Source organism: Lutra lutra, chromosome 2, assembly GCF_902655055.1.
Source record: "Lutra lutra chromosome 2, mLutLut1.2, whole genome shotgun sequence".
Taxonomy (NCBI): Eukaryota; Metazoa; Chordata; class Mammalia; order Carnivora; family Mustelidae; genus Lutra; species Lutra lutra.
In genome coordinates, this window is record NC_062279.1 from 180324362 (window position 1) to 180345108 (window position 20747).

A 20747-nucleotide genomic window follows, 5' to 3' on the forward strand; every position below is an offset into this window, starting at 1 on the left:
TAACATGCCTTAACATCCAGAGTTTACACTTGAAACAAGAATTTATAAGAAAAAGCTTTGACCTTAATGTAAGATGTTTAACTAGGTCTCCCCTACTGTCTCATTCACTGTCTTTATTTGTCAAATGGAGTGCTTACTATTGGTCTCTCATTTCCCATAGATTTTGCTAATGGTCAGCTAAGATCATTAATATAAAAATACTTGTGTAGTAAAACAGTATATTAATATTAATTATTTATATCAATGCAAAAGGAGGTTTTCAAAATTTTTATTATGAGTGTAATCTTTTAAAAAGACAAGTACGAATGAAGAATTGAAATGTTAGCACAATAATTTGAAGGTTAGAAGCTAAAAATAGTTAAGTCTAAATCTTAGTTTGAATATAAATATATATTTATAATATATATAAATATTCAAGTATACTTGAATCAATTTTCAGAAATTTTATTTATGCTAAATGATGAGTATATCATGACTAAGTTACTTCTTATATAGTATTATCTTTTTTTTTTACATAGTATTATTTTAAAGAAGTGTTCCTATTTTATTCAGAGTGTACAATTTTTAACAAACTGCTTTTGGTGACTATTTGAAATGTAAATTTTAATAACTGAAGTGCACATCCTGAAATGCAGAGGGAAAATACATGAGTAATGTGCACGGTAAGTTAAATATTTAATCCAGTGAAATTATTCAGAAAAGGCTGCTTAGATTTTAATACTGTGAAAAATGTTAAAAGCAAGATTTTATTTTGACACAAACAATTTTAATGAGGAAACATACTTGTTTTCTCAAGGGGGAAATATTAAAATTGCTTTAATATTTGCATTTATCATTTTCTTTTACTTAAAGCATCTTGTGTCAATTTTAGTGGCAACAGCAATCTTCTCTCTAGATTAATCTACTTTATCTACTTCAAATAACATTGAAATAATTTTGAGGAAGTGTGTATTTTCGTTAATAAAACATATTAACAATATTTTTTTTTAACAAATTCTACATAAGAGAACTAGCCTCAGTTAACGTCTCTTTGAGAGGGGCTGAAACTATAAAGTACAGTGAAGAGTAATTTAGTGCATTATTTCACATAAAACTCTTTTTAACTAAGATCTTTTCCTTTTAAATTAAAATTTAAAAAGGGGCACTTGGGTGGCACAATGAGTTAAGCATCTGCCTTTGGCTAGGGTCATGATCCCAGGGTCCCGGGATCCAGCCCCAAGTCTGGATCCCTGCTCTGTGGGGAGCCTGCCTCTCCCTCTGCCCCTCCCCCAGCTTTTGCTTTCTCTCTCAGATAAATAAATAAATAAATAAAATCTTTTTAAAAATTAAAATAAAAAATTAATAAAATGAATTTTTAAAGCTGTGACACCTGTCTAAATGTCACAAATAAAGTTATCCCAAATATAAGTTGGCAAACTTTCTAAAGTGCCAGAGAAAAATATTTAACCTTTATGGGCCATTTGATTTTTGTTGTACCTGCTCAACCGTTCTATTGTAGTGCAAAAGAAACCACAGACAATACATACATGAATGTGAGTGGCTGTGTTCAAATCACTAATGTTGCAGCCATAGTGTGCCAGCTCCTTTTCTAGAAAGTCAACAGGCTGTAATTATATTTGATTGGATGGCAGGAGAATTTTCCAGAACACTTTTAGTACATATTTAAAACATTTTAACTAAAATGAAGTCCACATTTGAAATTAGCTGGTAGAGATCATGCTCTTACTAAAAGAGTATGTTTGTGTTTTAAACAGAACTGAGTAGGTTGTGTTTTAGGTCTAAATTTCTCTTTTGTGAAGGAAATCTGTTAAGTGTTAGAATATGAACAATCATTTTGTCATTAGAGTAGTAAACGAAAGATAAGTGTCTCTAAATTTAACTTCAGGTTACAGTCATATGAGTGTAGAGAATGATTCTAATATACTGAGCCTTGGTTTCCCCATCTGTTAAATAGAGCTCTTTGTTCTGAATATTGCATTATTAATATAAAATGCTTAAAGTTCCAGACAATGGCAGGTGCTCAATAAACATTAAATGTTCGTCATCTTTAGTATTTTACAGAAACAGCATTAGACCTGAAGGAAAACTCGTAAACTTTTTTTTAAGTCCTCTGCCATGGTGGCAGAAAACAGAGAACTGCAAGGGTGAAGCAGAAAAGACTCTGTTGATTTTCTTGCTTTTAATTCTCTGTCACTATTTCCTCAAACGAAATAAGACCCTTTTGTGGCATGGAGTATTTGGAATGGCCTGTATTATCCATTGAATAAATATTGCTCTCATTGACTCACTTGGGGAAGAGTATCTGGCAGTTCATAGTAGGATAAAATCACAGGTTGTTAGAATAATCCAGAAATTCATAGTCTTTGTAGTGAAAATCATGCATAAATATGAACTATCCTTACCTACCTTTTTATAGTTCAGTTCGTTTTCAGATCTATCAAAGAGAAACCTTACATTTATTTACTTCATTGAAAAAATGTGAAACAACATTGATCAGAAACTAACTTCAATGCTAAAGTCATGATTATATACTATGAAACAATAAAGGGACATATCTGTAGGAAAACTATTTAAAAAAAAACACATTTAAGAGAATGTAACACTTTTTTTTTCATTACAAGTTATTGACTTTATTTTGTACTTAGAATCATGAAAATACAGAATACTTTGAAAAGTCGAGATACCTTTGCCACATACTCACAAAATGTTCCCCAAAATGATAAGGCAGAAACAGACAACAGAAGCCATTACAATCACAATTATATGAAGTGACTGGATATACTTAATAGAAGCAAATAGCTGTTATTACAGTGACTTATCAAGATCCAAACTACTTCCATTTAGGTCAACCTTATCTTTAAATTCTGTTAAATTAGACCTTTGTATTTAACTGCCTTGCAGTTTTCATAGGCTTAATCTCATCTATTCACAGATTCAAACTATTCATGATCCAGGTACATTTTATGGTCCACAAATAAAAATTTATTTATATATTTTGAGACAAATATTTCAGAAATTGAGACTCTAAGTCAACTTCCTGGATTTTTCTGGTCCTACAGCAGCCTAATTCTTTTGCCAGTTTTTCTCCCTCCTTTCTCCAAATACATTATTTTTTTTTCTTTCTCAGTTAGAAAGAAAGAAAATTATTTGATAAGAAAGTCCTTTTAATGAGAAACATATTTTAATAATAATAATAATAATTAATAATAATAATCTGGAAAGACCTGATTGATGATTTGTATTTCAGGAGATTATTCATTTTTCTTCTATCACCACATTTCTAACCTTCTTCCCCTCTCACCTCCTATTTTATAGTTACTTCCCAACTGGCTTTGCTTTTTCTTACTCCAAACATCACACACAAATAAGAGGAAAGTTCTGCAGAATTCATAATGGCTCTTTTCTACTTAAGTAGTTTCTGAACTCTCCATGAATTTAGAATATCACCCAGCCCCCTGTGGTTTGTATTCTTGCCTCTTCACCATAGGGCCTGACCTATCTTTATTTGTCTCATCTTTAATTGCCTCTATATCCATCTTAACTTTCAATTAAAATGGAAATTTTATTTGTGCCCATGCTTCTGTTTCTTTATTCAAGCTGTTTATTCAACTGGAAGTGTGATCTCTACTTAACCTCACTTGGTGACATATTGAATTTTCAGGCTTCCATCTGTAGAAACTTTCCCAGAGTTAGCCTTCCTCCCATAGATTGTATAACTAATCCTCTCACTATATGTTTCTTGAGAGTTCATCTTTATATATCCCCTGCTGTACTCTATCCATAGAAAGGGCTGCATAAATATTGTGTATTAGGTTATTTTTTTTTCAAAATGCAAAGAAAAATAAAGGCAGAACTAACATTAAATTTACTAGAGCAATATGATCAATAATGTTTGGAAACTCCATTTGGAATCTTTTTTTTTTCTTTTAAAGATTTATATATCCATTTTGAGAGAGAGAGAAAAGGAAGGGCAAAGAGGGAGAGAAGAAGACTCCACACCGAGCACTGAGTCCCACTCAGAAAGTGGATTTTTCCACCCCAAGATCACAATCTGAGCTGAAACTAAGAGTAGGACGCTTAACCCACTGTGCCACCCAGGCACCCCCATTTGGAGTTTTTGATAGTGCCTTGGTAATGGTTTCTGTGACTTTACAGTGGCTTGTCAAGGGCTTCATAATAGTGAAAAACAATGACCAATAGAAACATAGCACCAAAGATCTCTGGTCTTCATGTGGAAAGACATTAAGAAGTAAATTTGATGATGTAAAGAAAAATACCTTGGTCAGAAATTATCTTCAAACATGTTTTTGGTGGTACAAATATTAACTCATTAGATATCCACTGAATCACTTCAATTCGAGTGGTAAGTAAGATCAAGGAAATAATTGAGAATGTGGGATCTTGCTACAGGAAATTTTCCAAGTGCAAATGGGCCCTGGTATAGTAGTTTGATAATTTTATATATGTGCTTATTCATTTATTAGGTGCTTATTCAATTATTGGTTATTAATCTAAATTTTACTTGAGCAAAGGATCCTATCCAAATCTCTTTTTGTGTAACCAAAGTACAAGATGCATTTTGTTGTAACATATTGACTTGGGGGGGGCACCTTAAGCATTAGCTTTCAGCTCAGGTCATGATCTGGTGTCCCAGGATCTACCCCTCCTCAGGGTCCTGCTCAGTGGCTAGTCTGCTTCTCCCTCTCCCTCAGCCCCTCCCTCCATTTGTGCTCTCTCTCTCACTTGCTCTCTCTCTCTCAAATGAATACATACAATCTTTTAAAACAAAACAAAACATATTGACTTGGAATACAATTTCACGTTTTACAAGAATGGGCCTTTTGATGTGGGAGTACTATCAATCATTCTTTTTGATGCTACATCATTGGCAAACATGCAACCCTCAATTCAGCAAAATTGTAGCATATTCTAAGACTATAAATTAATGTCAGATATGGGAACACTAAAGGAAAAAGCAACCTGGTGAGTGTATAGTTACACACATTTACTGTGTTTTAGCCTATAGTTGATCAGTTTTAGTAAGTCCTTAAAGAAAGCTATGTCTTTAACTTAAAAAAACTTCTAATAACTTGATTTCTATTTCATTAAAACTTCATACTTAGTTAGATTTACCGAGGAATTTGTCCTTTCTCTACCAAATTCTCAGGGAGGCTAAATTCTTCTTTTTTTTTTTTTCCTTTTCTTTTGCTTGCTTTCTTTCTTTTTTGTCTGTCTGCCTGTATTTTTTTCTTTTTTTTTCCCTCAGAAACTACTTGGAATTTTAGGAATTAATTTCCAGTGTGCCTAAGTTTTTCTATGCAATTCAAGAATAAATAAAATATTATCGTGCAATTGTAAACTCAAGAGAATAAAGTTGTTCCAGTCACAATTTCCCTTGTCAGAACTTGTAGATCCTGGTCACATATTTAAAGGATTGATCTATAAATTAACATTTTCCCAGATGATTCTAAATCCTTCTGCTCCATTTATCTTTCCTATCCTTTATATCCACTTCTTTGGTCTGTTAGTGTTGAAACCACTTAAAGCAGCTAAGAAGCACAAATTCCAGTGAGTCCAATAAATTCAGATAAAACTCTGAAAGGAGGATTTTTTAGAAAGTTGTTTCTTAACATGGTAAAAATTCTTGAAAGAAGAGAGGGACAGGAATTAGACTGCATTCCCTTTAAAAATAAGTTCGATTTGATTTCTTATAAACAGAATCTATCTGTATCATCACCTTTTTATTCTCATTTTTAGAAATACTAAGATTTGTATCCCTTTCTTTCTGACCTACATATTTAAATAAAGCTGTTTAAAATTTCACTTGCTTTGTAAACAAAGTGCTTGTTTTGATGATCTATACAATGAATGTATGTAGTAAAGCATCTTTCATATTTTTATTAATTTTATTTCCACTTGTTAATATTGCCAACATTTAAAGCCAAGTTAATGGAACACCAATGAGAAAATCAAAGCTATTTATATTAAGCATTTTAAAGTATTTTAAAATATGGTCATGCTCAGTTGAAGAATCCCAGAATTAAAATTTCCTGCATGAAAGTGAGCAGGTTATCGCTTAGAACATGGAAATAGCCATAATACATTTTAGTGAAGTGTTTTATTCTTCATGAATACTTCATTTTCCATTTATCCATAAAGGAATCTTCACATTATGAATATCCATCAATACTCAGTTATAAAAATGAATGCATGAATAATTTCTAAGTGAATATATACATGGCCAAAGTTTGATTTGGCTCTCCATTCAAAAAAAGTAGTGTCGGTGGATATTGGGGCATTATCACTCAATTCATGCTTATATTTTTTCAGAAGTTTATAATCAAAGTAAAAAAAATCTGACATAGCTGAGGAATGCACAATGAAATGTATTTAGATTTTTTAAAACCCTATATATTCTATAAAGATAAGCATAACCATGCCAGAGCCTCATTCATGTATTCACTAATCATGTGGGGGATTACTGCATTAAAAACTAGTATCAAATGCACAGGTGCTAGCTCATAAGCTAGCTCACATACCATAAGATAAGTTTGAACACAAAACTCCTTATCCTCATACTTGCTCTTGGCAATGGAAACAATTTTTAAAGGTTATCTCCGAGATCACGTTAGTGATTTCCCAAAAAATTAGGTGGTGGTGAATGAATGTGGAGTTCTTGTAAACAACGGATGTGCTTAACTATTTACAGGAATGTAGTGATTAAAGTCTAAATTTAACTCTCCTCTTAATGAGAGAAGCATTTGGGAAACTACCAAACAACAGGCTTTACACACAGTGTGCCTTTCTCTGTTCCTGTCTCTTAGAGTGTAGAAAGCTGCGGCACTCATGTTCCTCAGAGGGACCTCGAACAGAACTCCACTTTTAATGTGATCTTTGAGCCTGCTTTCATTTTTTTTTTTTAAGAGAACATCATAACAATTTATAACATAGATATAAAACTGACAGTGTAGGAGCTGACAAAGACAACATGTGACACACACCTAAAACTGTATTTCTAAGACGCTTTTAGTCTGGCAATTATTAATAGTACATATTTAAGACCATATCCTCAATATGAACTGTTATTCAATTTGCTAGATAATAATTCTTTTCCCACAATGAGTGAATACAAGCACTGTTCTTCATTTTTTTTTTCCAATTTAGGGAACATAATACTTTTGTAGAGCAAAAAGAAAAAATCAATTCTTTCTGTATTTAATTTCAGTGTTGGTAGGTCTAAACATTTCAGTGTTAACTTCTTCATACTTCATAAATACTGTGAGTCAGAGAATAAAATGGTTAAATGTAACTTCTTTTTCAACTATATTTGAAATATAAATTACTTTGGTGGTTTTCATCCTACTTTGTAAATCACCAAAACTGAAGTAACTACAATACTATTTAATATTGTGTCAGGAAATGGATTTGATTAAAATACAGATAAAAATTGGCCTTTTAATAAGGTAATAATTGGTCTTTTATTCTAATTTAATTTGTTCTTGGGAGTAAAATATCTGGATATAAATGCCAGGAAATCTTGGCTTTATGGTTTTAATTAGCTCTATTCCAAACAGGGCATACAAATAAAAACTAAGAAAAAAAATCAAAATAACAACATTTTCTAAACAAAAAATTACTACATAACATTAGGCAGGAGGTTAAGTTCCCATTACAAACAATGATAGATTATATTTAAATAAAATATTATTAAAGTTATTAAATTATTCCATCTTTAAAATATGAATCATGGAACTTATGAATTCAAAATCCTAATGGGATACAAATAAAATAAATAAGATTAAAGTAAAATATATAATAGTATTTTACTATACTTAATTCTGCAACTAATCTCTTTTACATATATTTAAGTAAATTAAAATGAAAGCTGCTGCTTTATTTACCTATGAGTCGGTAGAATAGTTACAATGCTTTTACATTTTAACCATTGGTTTCTCTGCATTTTAAATTTAAACTTCATATTACTGAAATGCAATAGATTATATTGGCTTTAGTTAAACTTCTTACGATTTTTGCCTGGTAAATAGAACTTATAAGTAAAGATAGCCAACCCAATAAACCAGGTTGAACAGGGCAAAAGCTGTTGGGAAAATATTCGAGAATAGGAGTCAATTTTAGCAATGCGTATGTGTATCCTTCCTTCCCTCCATGACCCTGTTCTGCAGTCTTCAAAGCAACAGAAGAAGCTGGCACAATCTTTGCCCTCCAAACACTGATACCCATAATCCTCTTCTCCATGGGGCAGAGAAATGTTATTCATTGGAATCAGAGTGGATCCAGGATGGAGTCCAGGGGACATCTGAGTGAAATAATAAGTGAGTTTTTGAGAAAAAAATATAATAAAGAAAGATCAATTTATCTCCTCAAGGCAAACCCTAAAAGATTGATATGCAATTAAAATAATCTTAGTTTACAGAAATCAAAGAGGTATTCAATCCTAATGTGTTTTTAGATTATAGTTTACTTTGTAAGACATGAGTTACAAAGACCATGCAGGAAAAAAACCTCATATATGCAATATATTTTATAGCTTTAGAAAATTGACCTACCAAAATATATTATGTAATTTATTTATTTTAGTGATAATGAGAACAAATAGCAAAGATAACATTTCATAATGCAGAAAAGCTCTGAGGAGCTGTGAATGAATACAAAACACACAGGTTGGGTTTGTAACAGTGGATAAGGCATCATATTTTGGAGACAGAATATATAGGAGTTAAAAACTCAGGTTTGAGAACAACTGTGTTCAAATTTGACTTTTTCTACCAATATAACTATACTCACAGCTAGAATTATATTAACACCTAATCTTTGTGATGGCTGTGATGAGTAAATTTCAGGGCTTATTTAAAAGATAACTGCTCCATCTTGCCCAGTTATAATAGTTATTATTATCAGGATTATTTGAGACACATATCAAATTAACTTTTTATGATACCAGGTTCTGAATAATACTTATATAATAAAAATATTTTTTAAAAAATATTTAGAAATCAAGCAAGTCTAGGATACCATGAAACGCTAAAGAAATCACTTTGGAGTCAGTCAGGCTTGGACAGAAATCCCAGCTCTGGCCAGGAAAGCTATGTTGCTCTGAACAGAAAATGTTAGTGCTCTTCTTTTTATCCCTGTGTCTTCTCCTTTACAAAAGTCACAATAATACATAGATCCATTAGATAATTAAATGAGATGATGTACGTAAAGCAGAAAGCAAAACATTTTAAACATAGCAAGTATTCATCATAGGTAATCTTTTTGTTATTTTCATTGTCATTGACAGTGTGGTATAAAATACATGCTTAAATAAGGAAAAGAACAACAATCTGGACCTCATAAAAAATGCTACTGGAGGAAAAAAAAACCCATTAATGAACTCTTGAAAAAATGGCAATTAAAACATTATTGAAGACTGAAGCTTTAGTAACGCTTCCTTCAGAATTCCTGCATATTTTGGGGGTTATTTTAAAATGTGAATCTTAAGATATGGTTCATATATACAATGGAGTATTATGCCTCCATCAGAAAGGATGAATACCCAATTTTTGTAGCAATATGGATGGGACTGGAAGAGATTATGCTGAGTGAAATAAGTCGAGCAGAGAGAGTCAATTATCATATGGTTTCACTTACTTGTGGAGCATAACAAGTAGCATGGAGGACAAGGGGACTTAGAGAGGAGAAGGGAGTTGGGGGAAATCGGAGGGGGAGACAACCCATGAAAGATGATGGACTCTGAGAAACAAATTGAGGGTAGAGGTTGTATGAGCCTGGTGGTGGGTATTATGGAGGGCAAGTACTGCAGAGATCACGGAGTGTGCAACATAAACAGTGAATTTTGGAACACTGAAAAAATAAAATAAAAAAGTACAAAAAATGTGAACATTACAACTTGTTATAATTGGTGGCTTTATTATCTAATCACTAAATATAATGTTGAGATTATTAAAATTATTTTAACCTGATCTTAAATTCTTCCTAATGAAAATATTTGCAACATTTTTTATCCTACATTTTGAAATAAAGAAATTTCAAAGCCATGAAAATTAAACATTGTATGGAAAAGTTTTTTAAAAAATTAAACACAAAAAATAATTTTAAAAAATTTGGATCTATATTCAAATCCATTTTGTTTCAAATCCAAACCACTAAATATTAAAATTCAGTCAATGTCAAAGTAGCCAATAATCATATTTAGTGATATTTTAAAAGGTAAATGCATCACACAAGTCATAATAATAGAAACAAAATGTGCAGCCTGAAGATAAGGAATACATCCTAAACACAAATAAATTCATTACTCTTTGTGCCTGGATGTATCATAAAAAGCAGAAGCAATATATTATTAAATGTTAATGACATATGTTTTGAGCTTGACACTTGGGTATACTTGACTAGACTCTGAAATTTTAGTAGAACACTAAAATCATGTACAAAATGAGGCAAATTGGTATTCATTTCCTTGTCACTTAATACTTAAATAACATATGTTCAAATGCTAATCTGAGTGAAAATTGATTAAAATACAAGCTTGTTAGTTGACAATTTCAAGGTTATACGGCACAAAATGCGTTCTATATATCACTTAGCACTGCCATAAATGGGAAGATGGTGTGTTTGATGGAAGATATCAATTGTGCATGAGGAAGATGATTAAACATTAGAGTGTCCAAAAGTGGAGAAAAACTGCAAGTGGTTCATTTTAAAACTGGACTAATCTCTGGTGGTCAAAATCAGGGAGAGCTTCTACTGCTGTGACACTTCCAATTGACAATTTTCCAGTTTCCTGCTTTCCCTTCAAAACACCACAAGTTCATAAAGAGAAAGAAGCTACACCTTAATGAATGGTAGATGTGAATAGAAATATGACTTCATAGGTGCTGAGAAAAATATCCTGAGCTGACACAGTAGCAATAAAATAAAATATTTCGACACAGATTATGACCTGGCGACCACTAATGATGGAGTAATCAGAAGAATATACATATTCTAAACCTTATTTATCTGAAGTGCAACTGTTTCATTTCTCAAGTAAAACTCCTGTGGCCCCCCCAAAATAGCAAGCATTGAAAAAATAAGAAATAAATCAATTTAAGTAATATAAAAAGAAACTACATAACCGAGTAGGATTTTCTTTTACCTTAAATAATATAGTTTTGAGACTATACCATTTGTTATTCTTTGAAAAAGTCACTAGGAATATAACTGAATTTAACATTTTGAGAAACTGATCCCATTCTCATTATTAAAGATATATTTGTCTGGCTATATGTTATATACTACATTATTTATATATTAAAGGTTTATTTATTTATTATTTGAAGGGGCGCTAGGGGTAGAGGGACACAGAGAAAAAGAGCGTCTCAAGCAGATTCCCTGCACAGCACAGAGCCCAACATGGGGCTCAGCCTCTAAGACTATGATCTGAGCAGAAATTGGGCAGAAACCTACTAAGCCACCCACGTGCCCCCCACCTCTATTTTTAAAAAATTTATTTATTTATTATTTGAAAGTGAGAGTAAATACTACATTATTTATATATTAGTAATAGATTTAAATATACAAAATATATTTCAAGCACCAAGATACACTAATGCCGAAGAAATATTAAGTAGTAAAGAAAATATTTATGTTAATTAAGTAGTAAAGAAAATAATTATGTATGTGTATTTGTGTATGTTTGTATATTATAATTATTACTTGTATCATATACTAATATCATCAATGTTATTAAATATTAGTAACATTAATATCAAACATTATTAGGTCATGTTACCAATATTATGAAATACTAATATTTCTGTTATTAATTTCCCATTTAAAACTTTGCATGGGAGAATGCAAACCTGAGCACAGGTTTCCTCCACTCCACTTTTATAAAATTCCATTGAAGTATCAGTTGGGATTTCAAAAACTACAAAATCCACATCAGTGTTAAAAACAGAGAGGAAGTGGATTTGAGCAGCCAATTAGCATGTCAGAATTTGTACTGTCTTTGAAAGACAAAGAACAGGTGAAAATAGGCCAACATTTCAGGAAGCCACATTTCAGAAGAGGCTCAGAAAATGGAAAATTTTTGTCTTTTTAATCTCCATTTATTTTTAATTTAATTTTTTTCAGTGTTCTGAAATTCATTGTTTATGCACCACACCCAGTGCTCCATGCAATACATGCCCTCCTTACTACCCACCACTAGGCTTACCCAACCCCTCAACCCCCTCTCCTCCAAAACTCTTAGTTTGTTTCTCAGAGAAAATGGAAACTTGACTGTGGGAGCTATTGTTCCCACCCAAGACACTTCAGAAATACTGTAATGCAGGATGAATGGGGATGATAAACAGGATGGAAAACATGAGGTTAGTTAAACGTCTATCTCCAGAAGAGCTACTGCTGTTTGAACCACTGCTCATCTGTGCATATAAAGAAGAAGCGATGCTGACAGGTCAGAGTCTGTTTATGTTTAGAACTCCATAACTTCTAAAAATAAATAAACAGATAAATTCATGCCTCTCCAGGGAGGATTAGGGCTTATGAAGCTGATATTGGAATGTTCTAGTGATATCCTCATCATCACTTAGAATGTACATGTGTATGTCTGGGAGCAGTAAGATGTCACACTTCCCATCCACACACATGAGAATGAAATGTGACAGTTGCACACTCAACAGTTACAGGCCAAGCTTGCAGGGTCTACTGGTGAAAAATCACAGAGAACTTCCAAGGTAAACTAACAGTACAAAAGAAAAACATGAAGACAAACAGTGAAATGAAAAAATATATATATAATAGTTTTGGGGGTTTTTTTCCAAATATTTATTTATTTGACAGAGGAGACAAAGATCATGCGCACACAAGCAGGGGGAGCAGCAGGCAGAGGGAGAGGGAGAAGCAGGCTCCTGCTGAGCTGAGAGACTGACATAAACCTCTATCCCCGGATCCTGGGATCATGACCTGAGCCAAAGACAGACCCTTAACCGACTGAACCACCCAGGCAACCCTAAAAAGTTTCTTTTATAATTTATATTCACTGTAGAAAATATTTTGCTTCTGAAAAAGTATGAAACCAGTCATATAATTGAACTAATTCCCCTATAGTATCTTTGTTTACTTCTGATTTTTAACTTGTACTTTATGTATAGTATTTTTTCCATAACTAGATTTAAAGATTAATGAAAGCAAACAAACAAACACATACTATTGTTTTGTGTGGGTTTTTTTTTTTTTTTTTCCTCTCCAAAGTGCCTTGTCCATGGTTGGTGAAATAAATTTCCATCATTTTAACTAAATTGAGAGAATACAATAAGTCAGTCTGTCCTCAAATGGGTTAAAACAAGACCCTGATATAGGTATGTATAACATGGTTTTCTGAGATTCCTAATCATCTACGGGAGGAATATTCTAGTCTCAACATGACTACTTTTGAATTAGTAATGAGTGGCTTAGGGCACCTGGGTGGCTCAGTTGGTTAAGCAACTGACTTCGGCTCAGGTCTTGATCCTGGAGTCCCTGGATCGAGTTCCGCATCAGGATCCCTGCTCAGCAGGGAGTCTGCTTCTCCCTCTGACCCTCCCCCTTCTCATGCTCTCTCTCTCTCTCAAATGAATAAATAAAATCTTTAAAAAAAAAATGAGTGGCTTACCACAATTACATTTTTATGACCTTTATCGGTTTCGTAGTCTTGATTTCATCCTTTAACTTTCTCAACTTCTTAGATTTAAAAAAAAAGGTATTGACATAAACACAATTGAATCATATTCTTAACAAGTATAAATAAAAACACAATAATATGTATTAGATGGGGTGGAAATATGGACCAAATGAAAACATCATTGATATTCACAATAAAAAATAAAGAGAAAGATATGGAAAGAAGGATCAAAGGAAGGAAGGAACAAAGGAAGGAAGGTGGGAGGTAAGGGGGGAGATAGAGAGAATGAGGCAAAGAGGAAGAAAAGGGTCTAATATATCCCATGTACAGTAAGGTAAAAAAGCATTTTTATTAATTTGTGCTTTAAAAAGGATTCATGGAAGCTCAAAACCTAAATTGGGACACAGCCAAATATTACCTCTTTTTAAAATAAATTGGAATATTCTGGGATCCTCAGTTAAGCAGTCAGACCTCAAGAAGTTGATTTTGGTTTTGCTTAATAAGACATGTTGATCTTCCCAGCGACTCTAGTCAAGGTCTTTTTTTCTGACTTACTGCCATAAGCTATCTAGAGAACAAAAGGAGGAAATGCTAGATTTTGAAGTATTCAGAATTTTGAGCTTAAGAAAGAAAATGTGGATATGGAAGGAAGAAAGAGAGGGGGAGAAGAGGAAGAAGGAGGAGGAGGGAAGAGGGAAGGGTTAGGAAAGAAAGAAGAGGAAGAGGAAGAAGAAGAAAAACAGAAAGAAGAAGAACAACAACAACAAAGAAACATTTGAAAGGGAGATGAACCATGAGGAACTCTGGACTCTGAGAAGCAGAGGGTTTTAGAGGGAAGGAGGGTGGGGGGATGGACTGGCCCTGTGACGGGTATTAAGGAGGGCAAGTATTGCATGGAGCACTGGGTGTTATACACAAACAATGAATCATGGAACACTACATCAAAAACTAATGATGTACCACTGTACGGTGACTAACATAACATAACAAGAATAAAAATAAAAGGAAAAAAAGAAAGAAAGAGTGCCAAAGCAAGATCCTTCAAGTCTTGTGTGTTTGATTGTCCTGGCTAGCAGAATAAAATGCAGATTCTACCAACCATTAACTAGAGCACTTGAGACATCAAGCAGAGCTGTTTATTCTTCATAAAAGTGCATTCTGATTTACTTGATTAACAAGACCAGATGGCTGAACACTGAACCAAGCAGGGAGTCAGATTTGATTACTGATTTCAGTTTTTCAATCAAAATGTCATTTAGTATTTAAAGAACTCATAAATCACATAACTGAACAGAAAGGAAAGACTATAGAACTTTATTTTGGCTCTAAAGAAAATATTTTTTTGTACCCAGGTAGTTGGTTATATGTACCAATTTAACTTTGGATGTTTGAAATTTAGTTTTTCAAAGCTCATATTTATTTTTTATTCCATATTTCTTAATCTTTACTGTTTGCTTCCTGGGCTTGATGCTAAATTTTAAATACTTAATATAACTTTTTTTCTTAAATAACTATTCTAGAACATTGTGTAGGACATGGGTGTCCTTAATAAATATTTGGTGAATGAAAGATTAAAAAACATCATAATTTTAAGTTTTGCACTCCAATGTTTAAGGTTTCTGAGTAAATGTGACAGTCAAACTGATTAGCTATAGTCCCAGAATAGACACTTGGTTGAATGTCTTTGATAATATAATAATAGTATGTACATTATATATTCCTAGAATGAAATCAGAGAATCTATATGAACTTATAGATTTCCTGATTTTATTCACAATTTCTAGAAGTAAAATTTTCAAAGTAGTGATTGAGCATAGCTATGGATGAGTAAATAATGAAATGGAAAATTCAGGGAGGGTACTTTGCTTTGATTAAAGGAAAACAGTAGAAAACCTGCATTTTTATTTACTTAAAAATGGAGCAAATGGATATTCAAATTGGCATCATTGCCCTCAGATGGTTTGTCCCTTCAGGGGCTACAATATGTCCCACAGATAAGCTAAAATAGGATAAACTGAGAGAGTCACCGGCTAATTCTGCAATGTAAGCTCTCAAATGTGTACTACCAGCAATGTGCCCTGTTCTCTTGGAATACTCTGGGAAACCAAAAGCTAATGCACATAGGGTTTGGTCCTTGGAATATAACATGGAAAGTAAAATATAATTTAAGAATATGTCAAAGTTTTATAAAGAAATTAATGAAAACTGGGAGGAGGGATGAAAAGCATCGCATCCTAGAACTTACTAAATTAGGAGATAATATGGAAAATTCCATGCTTTATTATATACGCTTTATGGTAGGCTTACAAGCTTGCCACTCAAGCATAGCTGTTGTATATAGTTCTCATTTATTTAGGTATTTGGGAACAAATCTGCTTTGAAAACATTTGCTGGAATCATCAATAAAGTGCCATTTTGGTCAATATTGGAAAAACAGATGTTTGCTTTTCTGAGTCTTATGAGAACAGGAATATAAAGGAAGGATTACAAACTTCAGGCACCAGAAAAGGCCTGGGTATGAGTCTTGGATTTTCCACTTCCTCAGACTGTCTTTGTGCAAATTACTGAACTTGTACTCATAAGAGCATAAATGAAATCATGCAGGTAAAACACCTGGTATACTCAGGAAGTGTTGGATATTATTTTAAGGTTGTTGTAATTGCCATTAGATAAGAATTTATAGTCAATCACCCAACACTTAAGTATCTTAGAATTAATAGAACCAATTCTAATATATCAACTTGATGTTATACATGTTGAAGTAGATATAGGATAGGGAAGGGGGAGTAAGGGCACAGAAATACATACAAACCAAAAACACTTTTTAGTTATGACTTTCAAACACAGCTGAATACTAACATTAAAGAGGGTTCTTTAACTCTAAAAATGAAGCAATTTTGGGGGCCACCTGTTGTTAGTACCCAAATCCTAAGAAACAAAATAGAATCAAAGAGAGATCTTAAATAATTTTTTTCAGGTACTAAGAATCTACCATTGAGGAAAAAATCACAGCGTAAGAAACCACTCTTTGAAAGGGGACCTTAGAGTCTTTTCTAAGGTGAAGTATTAATATATATTTTTCCTGGTGGGCAATGACAGTATAGTCATTAAAATCTTATGCTGAGTAAAATAAGTCAAGCAGAGAAAGTCAATTATCATATGGTCCCACTTATTTGTGGAACATAAGGAATAACAGGGAAGACATTAGGAAGAGGAAGGGAAAAATGAAGGGGAAAAATTGGAGGGGGAGATGAACCATGAGAGACTGGACTTCAAAAACAAACTGAGGGTTTCAGAGGGGATGGTGTTGGGGGGATGGTTTGGCCTGGTGAGGGCATGTATTGCATGGAACACCAGGTGTTCCATGCAAACAATGGGTATTAAAGAGGGCATGTATTGCATGGAGCATTGGGTGCTATATGCAAACAATGAATCTCAGAACACTACATCAAATCTAATGATGTACCGTATGGTGACTAACATAACATAATAAAAAAGGAAGGAAGGAAGGAAGGAGACAAAGAAAGAAAACTCCAGTTTCATCTTAATGGGATTTGGCTTTTGTTAGACTATCTCAAGAATCCCTATTAGTCTAAGCGAATATAACATGAGTACTCAAAACAGTATTTCAAATAGTAAGTTGCTGTTTATAAAAATAGAGATTTTTAACATACCGAGCTTTTATTCTTTAGCTTTTTGTCTCTAGTAGTCTTTACTTTTTTGTTGCTGGTAAAATAATGCAAAGTGCCATATTCCATCAAGGCTGCAAAAACAAAAATGAAACAAACAGAAACAAAGAGATCCATCGCAGTCACATAAGAAACCTTAGGTAAGGACTTCCTGGCGATTGTGCTCAGAGTTGTCATAGTCAGAACCGTAGTGATACCTGTTGAGGGAGGGGGAAGATACAAAATAAAACATAGCAACCCATTTTTATTCTTCCATCTGATTTGGCAATGTTGGGAGTAGAACGAAACAATGGAAACAAAAGAATATGATTACCCGTGATTTACAGAAAAAATGATTGGTAACCATAGCTACCTTACTTTCAATGTGATCTTTGTGTCTGCAATGAGTTTTAATCATCTAAATTTGTGGACTACAAGTTGCTGACTCTGCACACTCATTTTCCCATTCTTCATAGCAAGAGACTGTCCAATTTTTAGCTGGTATGAAGATGAATGGAAGAACTTCTTTGCCACCTTTGCTCAGCTATGTGTGGACACAAGCTGAGATCTAGCCAAGGAGAATTAAGTCAAGAGTGTAAACAGTGTCCAACAGATGGCATTCAAAATGCAAAAAGGGCATCAAAAGTTTCAAATTTCCAATTGTAAAGTAGGTAAGTCATGGGGAGGTAATGCAAAAAGCATGGTGATTATAGTTAATAAGACTGTGTTGTATATTTACAAGTTTCTGAGAGTAGATCTCCAAAGTTCTCATCACAAGAAAATAAATTTTGTGACTATGTATGTTAACTAGACTTATGATACTGGTCATTTTGCAACATATACAAATATTGAAACATTAGGATGTACTCCTAGAACTAATATAATGTCCATTGTATTTCAATAAAAATAAAAGATGGCATTAAAGAGATGGAAAATGCCTGTCTTTCCTTCTTCCTCATAGCTTTCTCCATGAAATGCAATGGCCAGGGCACCAACAGCCATCTTAGAACATTATATAATCATGAGAATTAAAATCATCCACAACACCAGCAGAAAATTGGAAGGAAACTGAGCCCCTCACACAGAAATCACCTTTTGACTACATACCTCTGGACTTCTCACATGAAAAACAAATACTCTTCTACCTAATAAGCTACAGTGATTTGAGGTTTTCTACCACACATAGTTAAAATTAATCTAAACTAGTACAGTGTTTCCATATGCAATAACTTGAATTAGCACTATTTTTTTTAAATCTCAAAGTTTAAGCAAAAAATACTGGCTAGCTTATGTCAATGGCTAAAAAAAGCACAGGGAAAATCTTTATATTTTAAAGAATCCAACATATAAATTGGGTATCTCCCTGGGCCTCAGCCCTGTGTATGTATCTCTGTGTATGTCCTTGTTTCTCTTTAGTGCTGCCTTTCTTGTGGTTCTTACAACTGCTAATCTTGATACCCCTAACTCACAGCTGTACAGGACACATCTCTCCTTACTTAAACTGCTGTAATTCTCATTCTATGTCCACCAAATATAGCTCCATGAATGGAATTATGTACTTTTCAAAAAGTATTTAATGTAATGCAAAACTCTTCATAATTTGGCCAATTATTTATACCGTGGCAACATCAATGATGGAAAAAAAATAGAAAGGGTCTCTTTAATATAATGAAGGCAATACTACCTTTATCCTCATGTCTCCTTTGAAACATGCCCTAATAATTCCTCTTACGCACTTGTCTTTTTACTTGTATCATCACGTAGGATTGAAAAAAAAGTGAAGACAGGGGTATGATGTATTGGGAGTCATGGTGACAAATTTAGGTTCAAATTCTGACTCTTTTATCTATGAGCTCTGTGACCTTAAGGAAGTTTCTTAACTCCTCCGTGCCTTTCATCTAAAAAATTGACACAGAAATATCTTGCTTAGTTCTTATAATACATTTATACATAAGATATTTATTTTATTTATTAGATTTTAAGGTGGATACTTAGAATATTAATTTTATATCTTCCTTTCTAATATTAGCATTGTAAAGCTATAATTTCCCCTCTAAGCAATGTTTTTAGTTGCATCTCACAATTATTTATATATTAAATTCTAATTACTTGAAACCTAAGAATATTTTCTAATTTCCAGTTTGACCCAAGTGTTATCTAAAGGGTCATTTTAAAATTTCCAACTAGATAAGGCCATTTATTATCTACATTATTTATATTAATAATTTTTTTTTTAATTTTTAGAAAGGGGGCAAGAGAGAAAGAGTGAGAGAGATGGAGGCATCGGGAAAATCCCAAGCAGGCTCCATGCCCCCACCACGAAGCCTGACTTGGGGCATGGGTGCCACAATCCTGAGATTGTGACATAACCCAAAATCAAGAGTCAAATACTCAATGGCTTGAGCAACCCAAGTGCTCCTATTTATATTAATTTTTAATTTACTTCCATTATGGTCAGAAAATATACTCTGGAAAATTTTGGTATTTTAAATTTTATTGAGATCTGGGTTAACGCTCCATATGAACTTGAAAATATGATATATTCTGTAGTTAGGTGTAGTCTTCTATAAATATCAATCAGGTCAAGTAGTTGATAATTTCATTCAGATTTTCTACATTTTCATTGATTTTCTTCCATGTATTTTTTCTATCAGTGATGAAAAAGGATGTTAAAATATCCAAATATGATTACAGATTTCTTTTTTCCCTATTATCTCTGACAATTTTTGCTTCAATTATTTATTTTTTTTAATATTTATTTGACAGAGAGAGAGATCACAAGTAGGCAGAGAGGCAGGCAGAGAGAAAGAGGGGGAAGCGGGCTTCTTGCTGAGCAGAGAGCCCGATGTGGGGCTCGATCCCAGGACCCTGAGATCATAACCCTGGCCGAAGGCAGAGGCTTAACCTGCTGAGCCACCCAGGCGCCCCTTGCTTCAATTATTTTTAAACCAAAACGATAAAGGCTAGGCATATGGTAACTGCTAAATGATTTCCATGAATAAACAAGTCTTTCTTCTTCCTCACCTAATGCACTTTTTTTTTCTGGTAACTTACTAAATCATAACATTGTCACAGTCAGACAAAAGTAGATTTCCAAATGTATTCCTGGCTTCCATACTTACGTCCCAATTTACTAAAGAAAACACTTAAAGATAGTGTGTGTTTTGATTTCAATATCAATGACTGCATTAAATTTCACTTTATTAAAATACTATTACATTCCTATTCATAAAATAATGAAAACTAGAGCAGAATTTAGCTTTCAGACATTTCTTTAATTTAGTAATTATTATCACAGTGTTAGCTTAAAAATTGGTGGATTTCCTCTTAAATTATCTTTGAATCCATGATAATAAGAAAATCTTTGTGTTAGTAAGCAGATTCATTTATATTTCCTGCTCAAAATCCTACAT

At 33.1% G+C, this 20747-nt stretch overlaps 1 protein-coding gene across 1 annotated transcript in view; it reads right to left on the reverse strand.

Moving 5' to 3' along the window:
* Positions 1-7453: 7453 nt before the first annotated feature.
* The window catches only part of GABRG1 (gamma-aminobutyric acid type A receptor subunit gamma1), a 71170-nt gene continuing 57876 nt past the window's right edge, over positions 7454-20747 (reverse strand). The window contains exons 9-10 of the mRNA XM_047719211.1: positions 17341-17429; positions 7454-8317 (exon numbers count right to left, since the gene is read on the reverse strand). Coding sequence (XP_047575167.1) covers positions 8009-8317; positions 17341-17429 — 398 coding nt within the window. The 3' untranslated portion in view covers positions 7454-8008. The remainder of the gene's footprint in view (positions 8318-17340; positions 17430-20747) is intronic.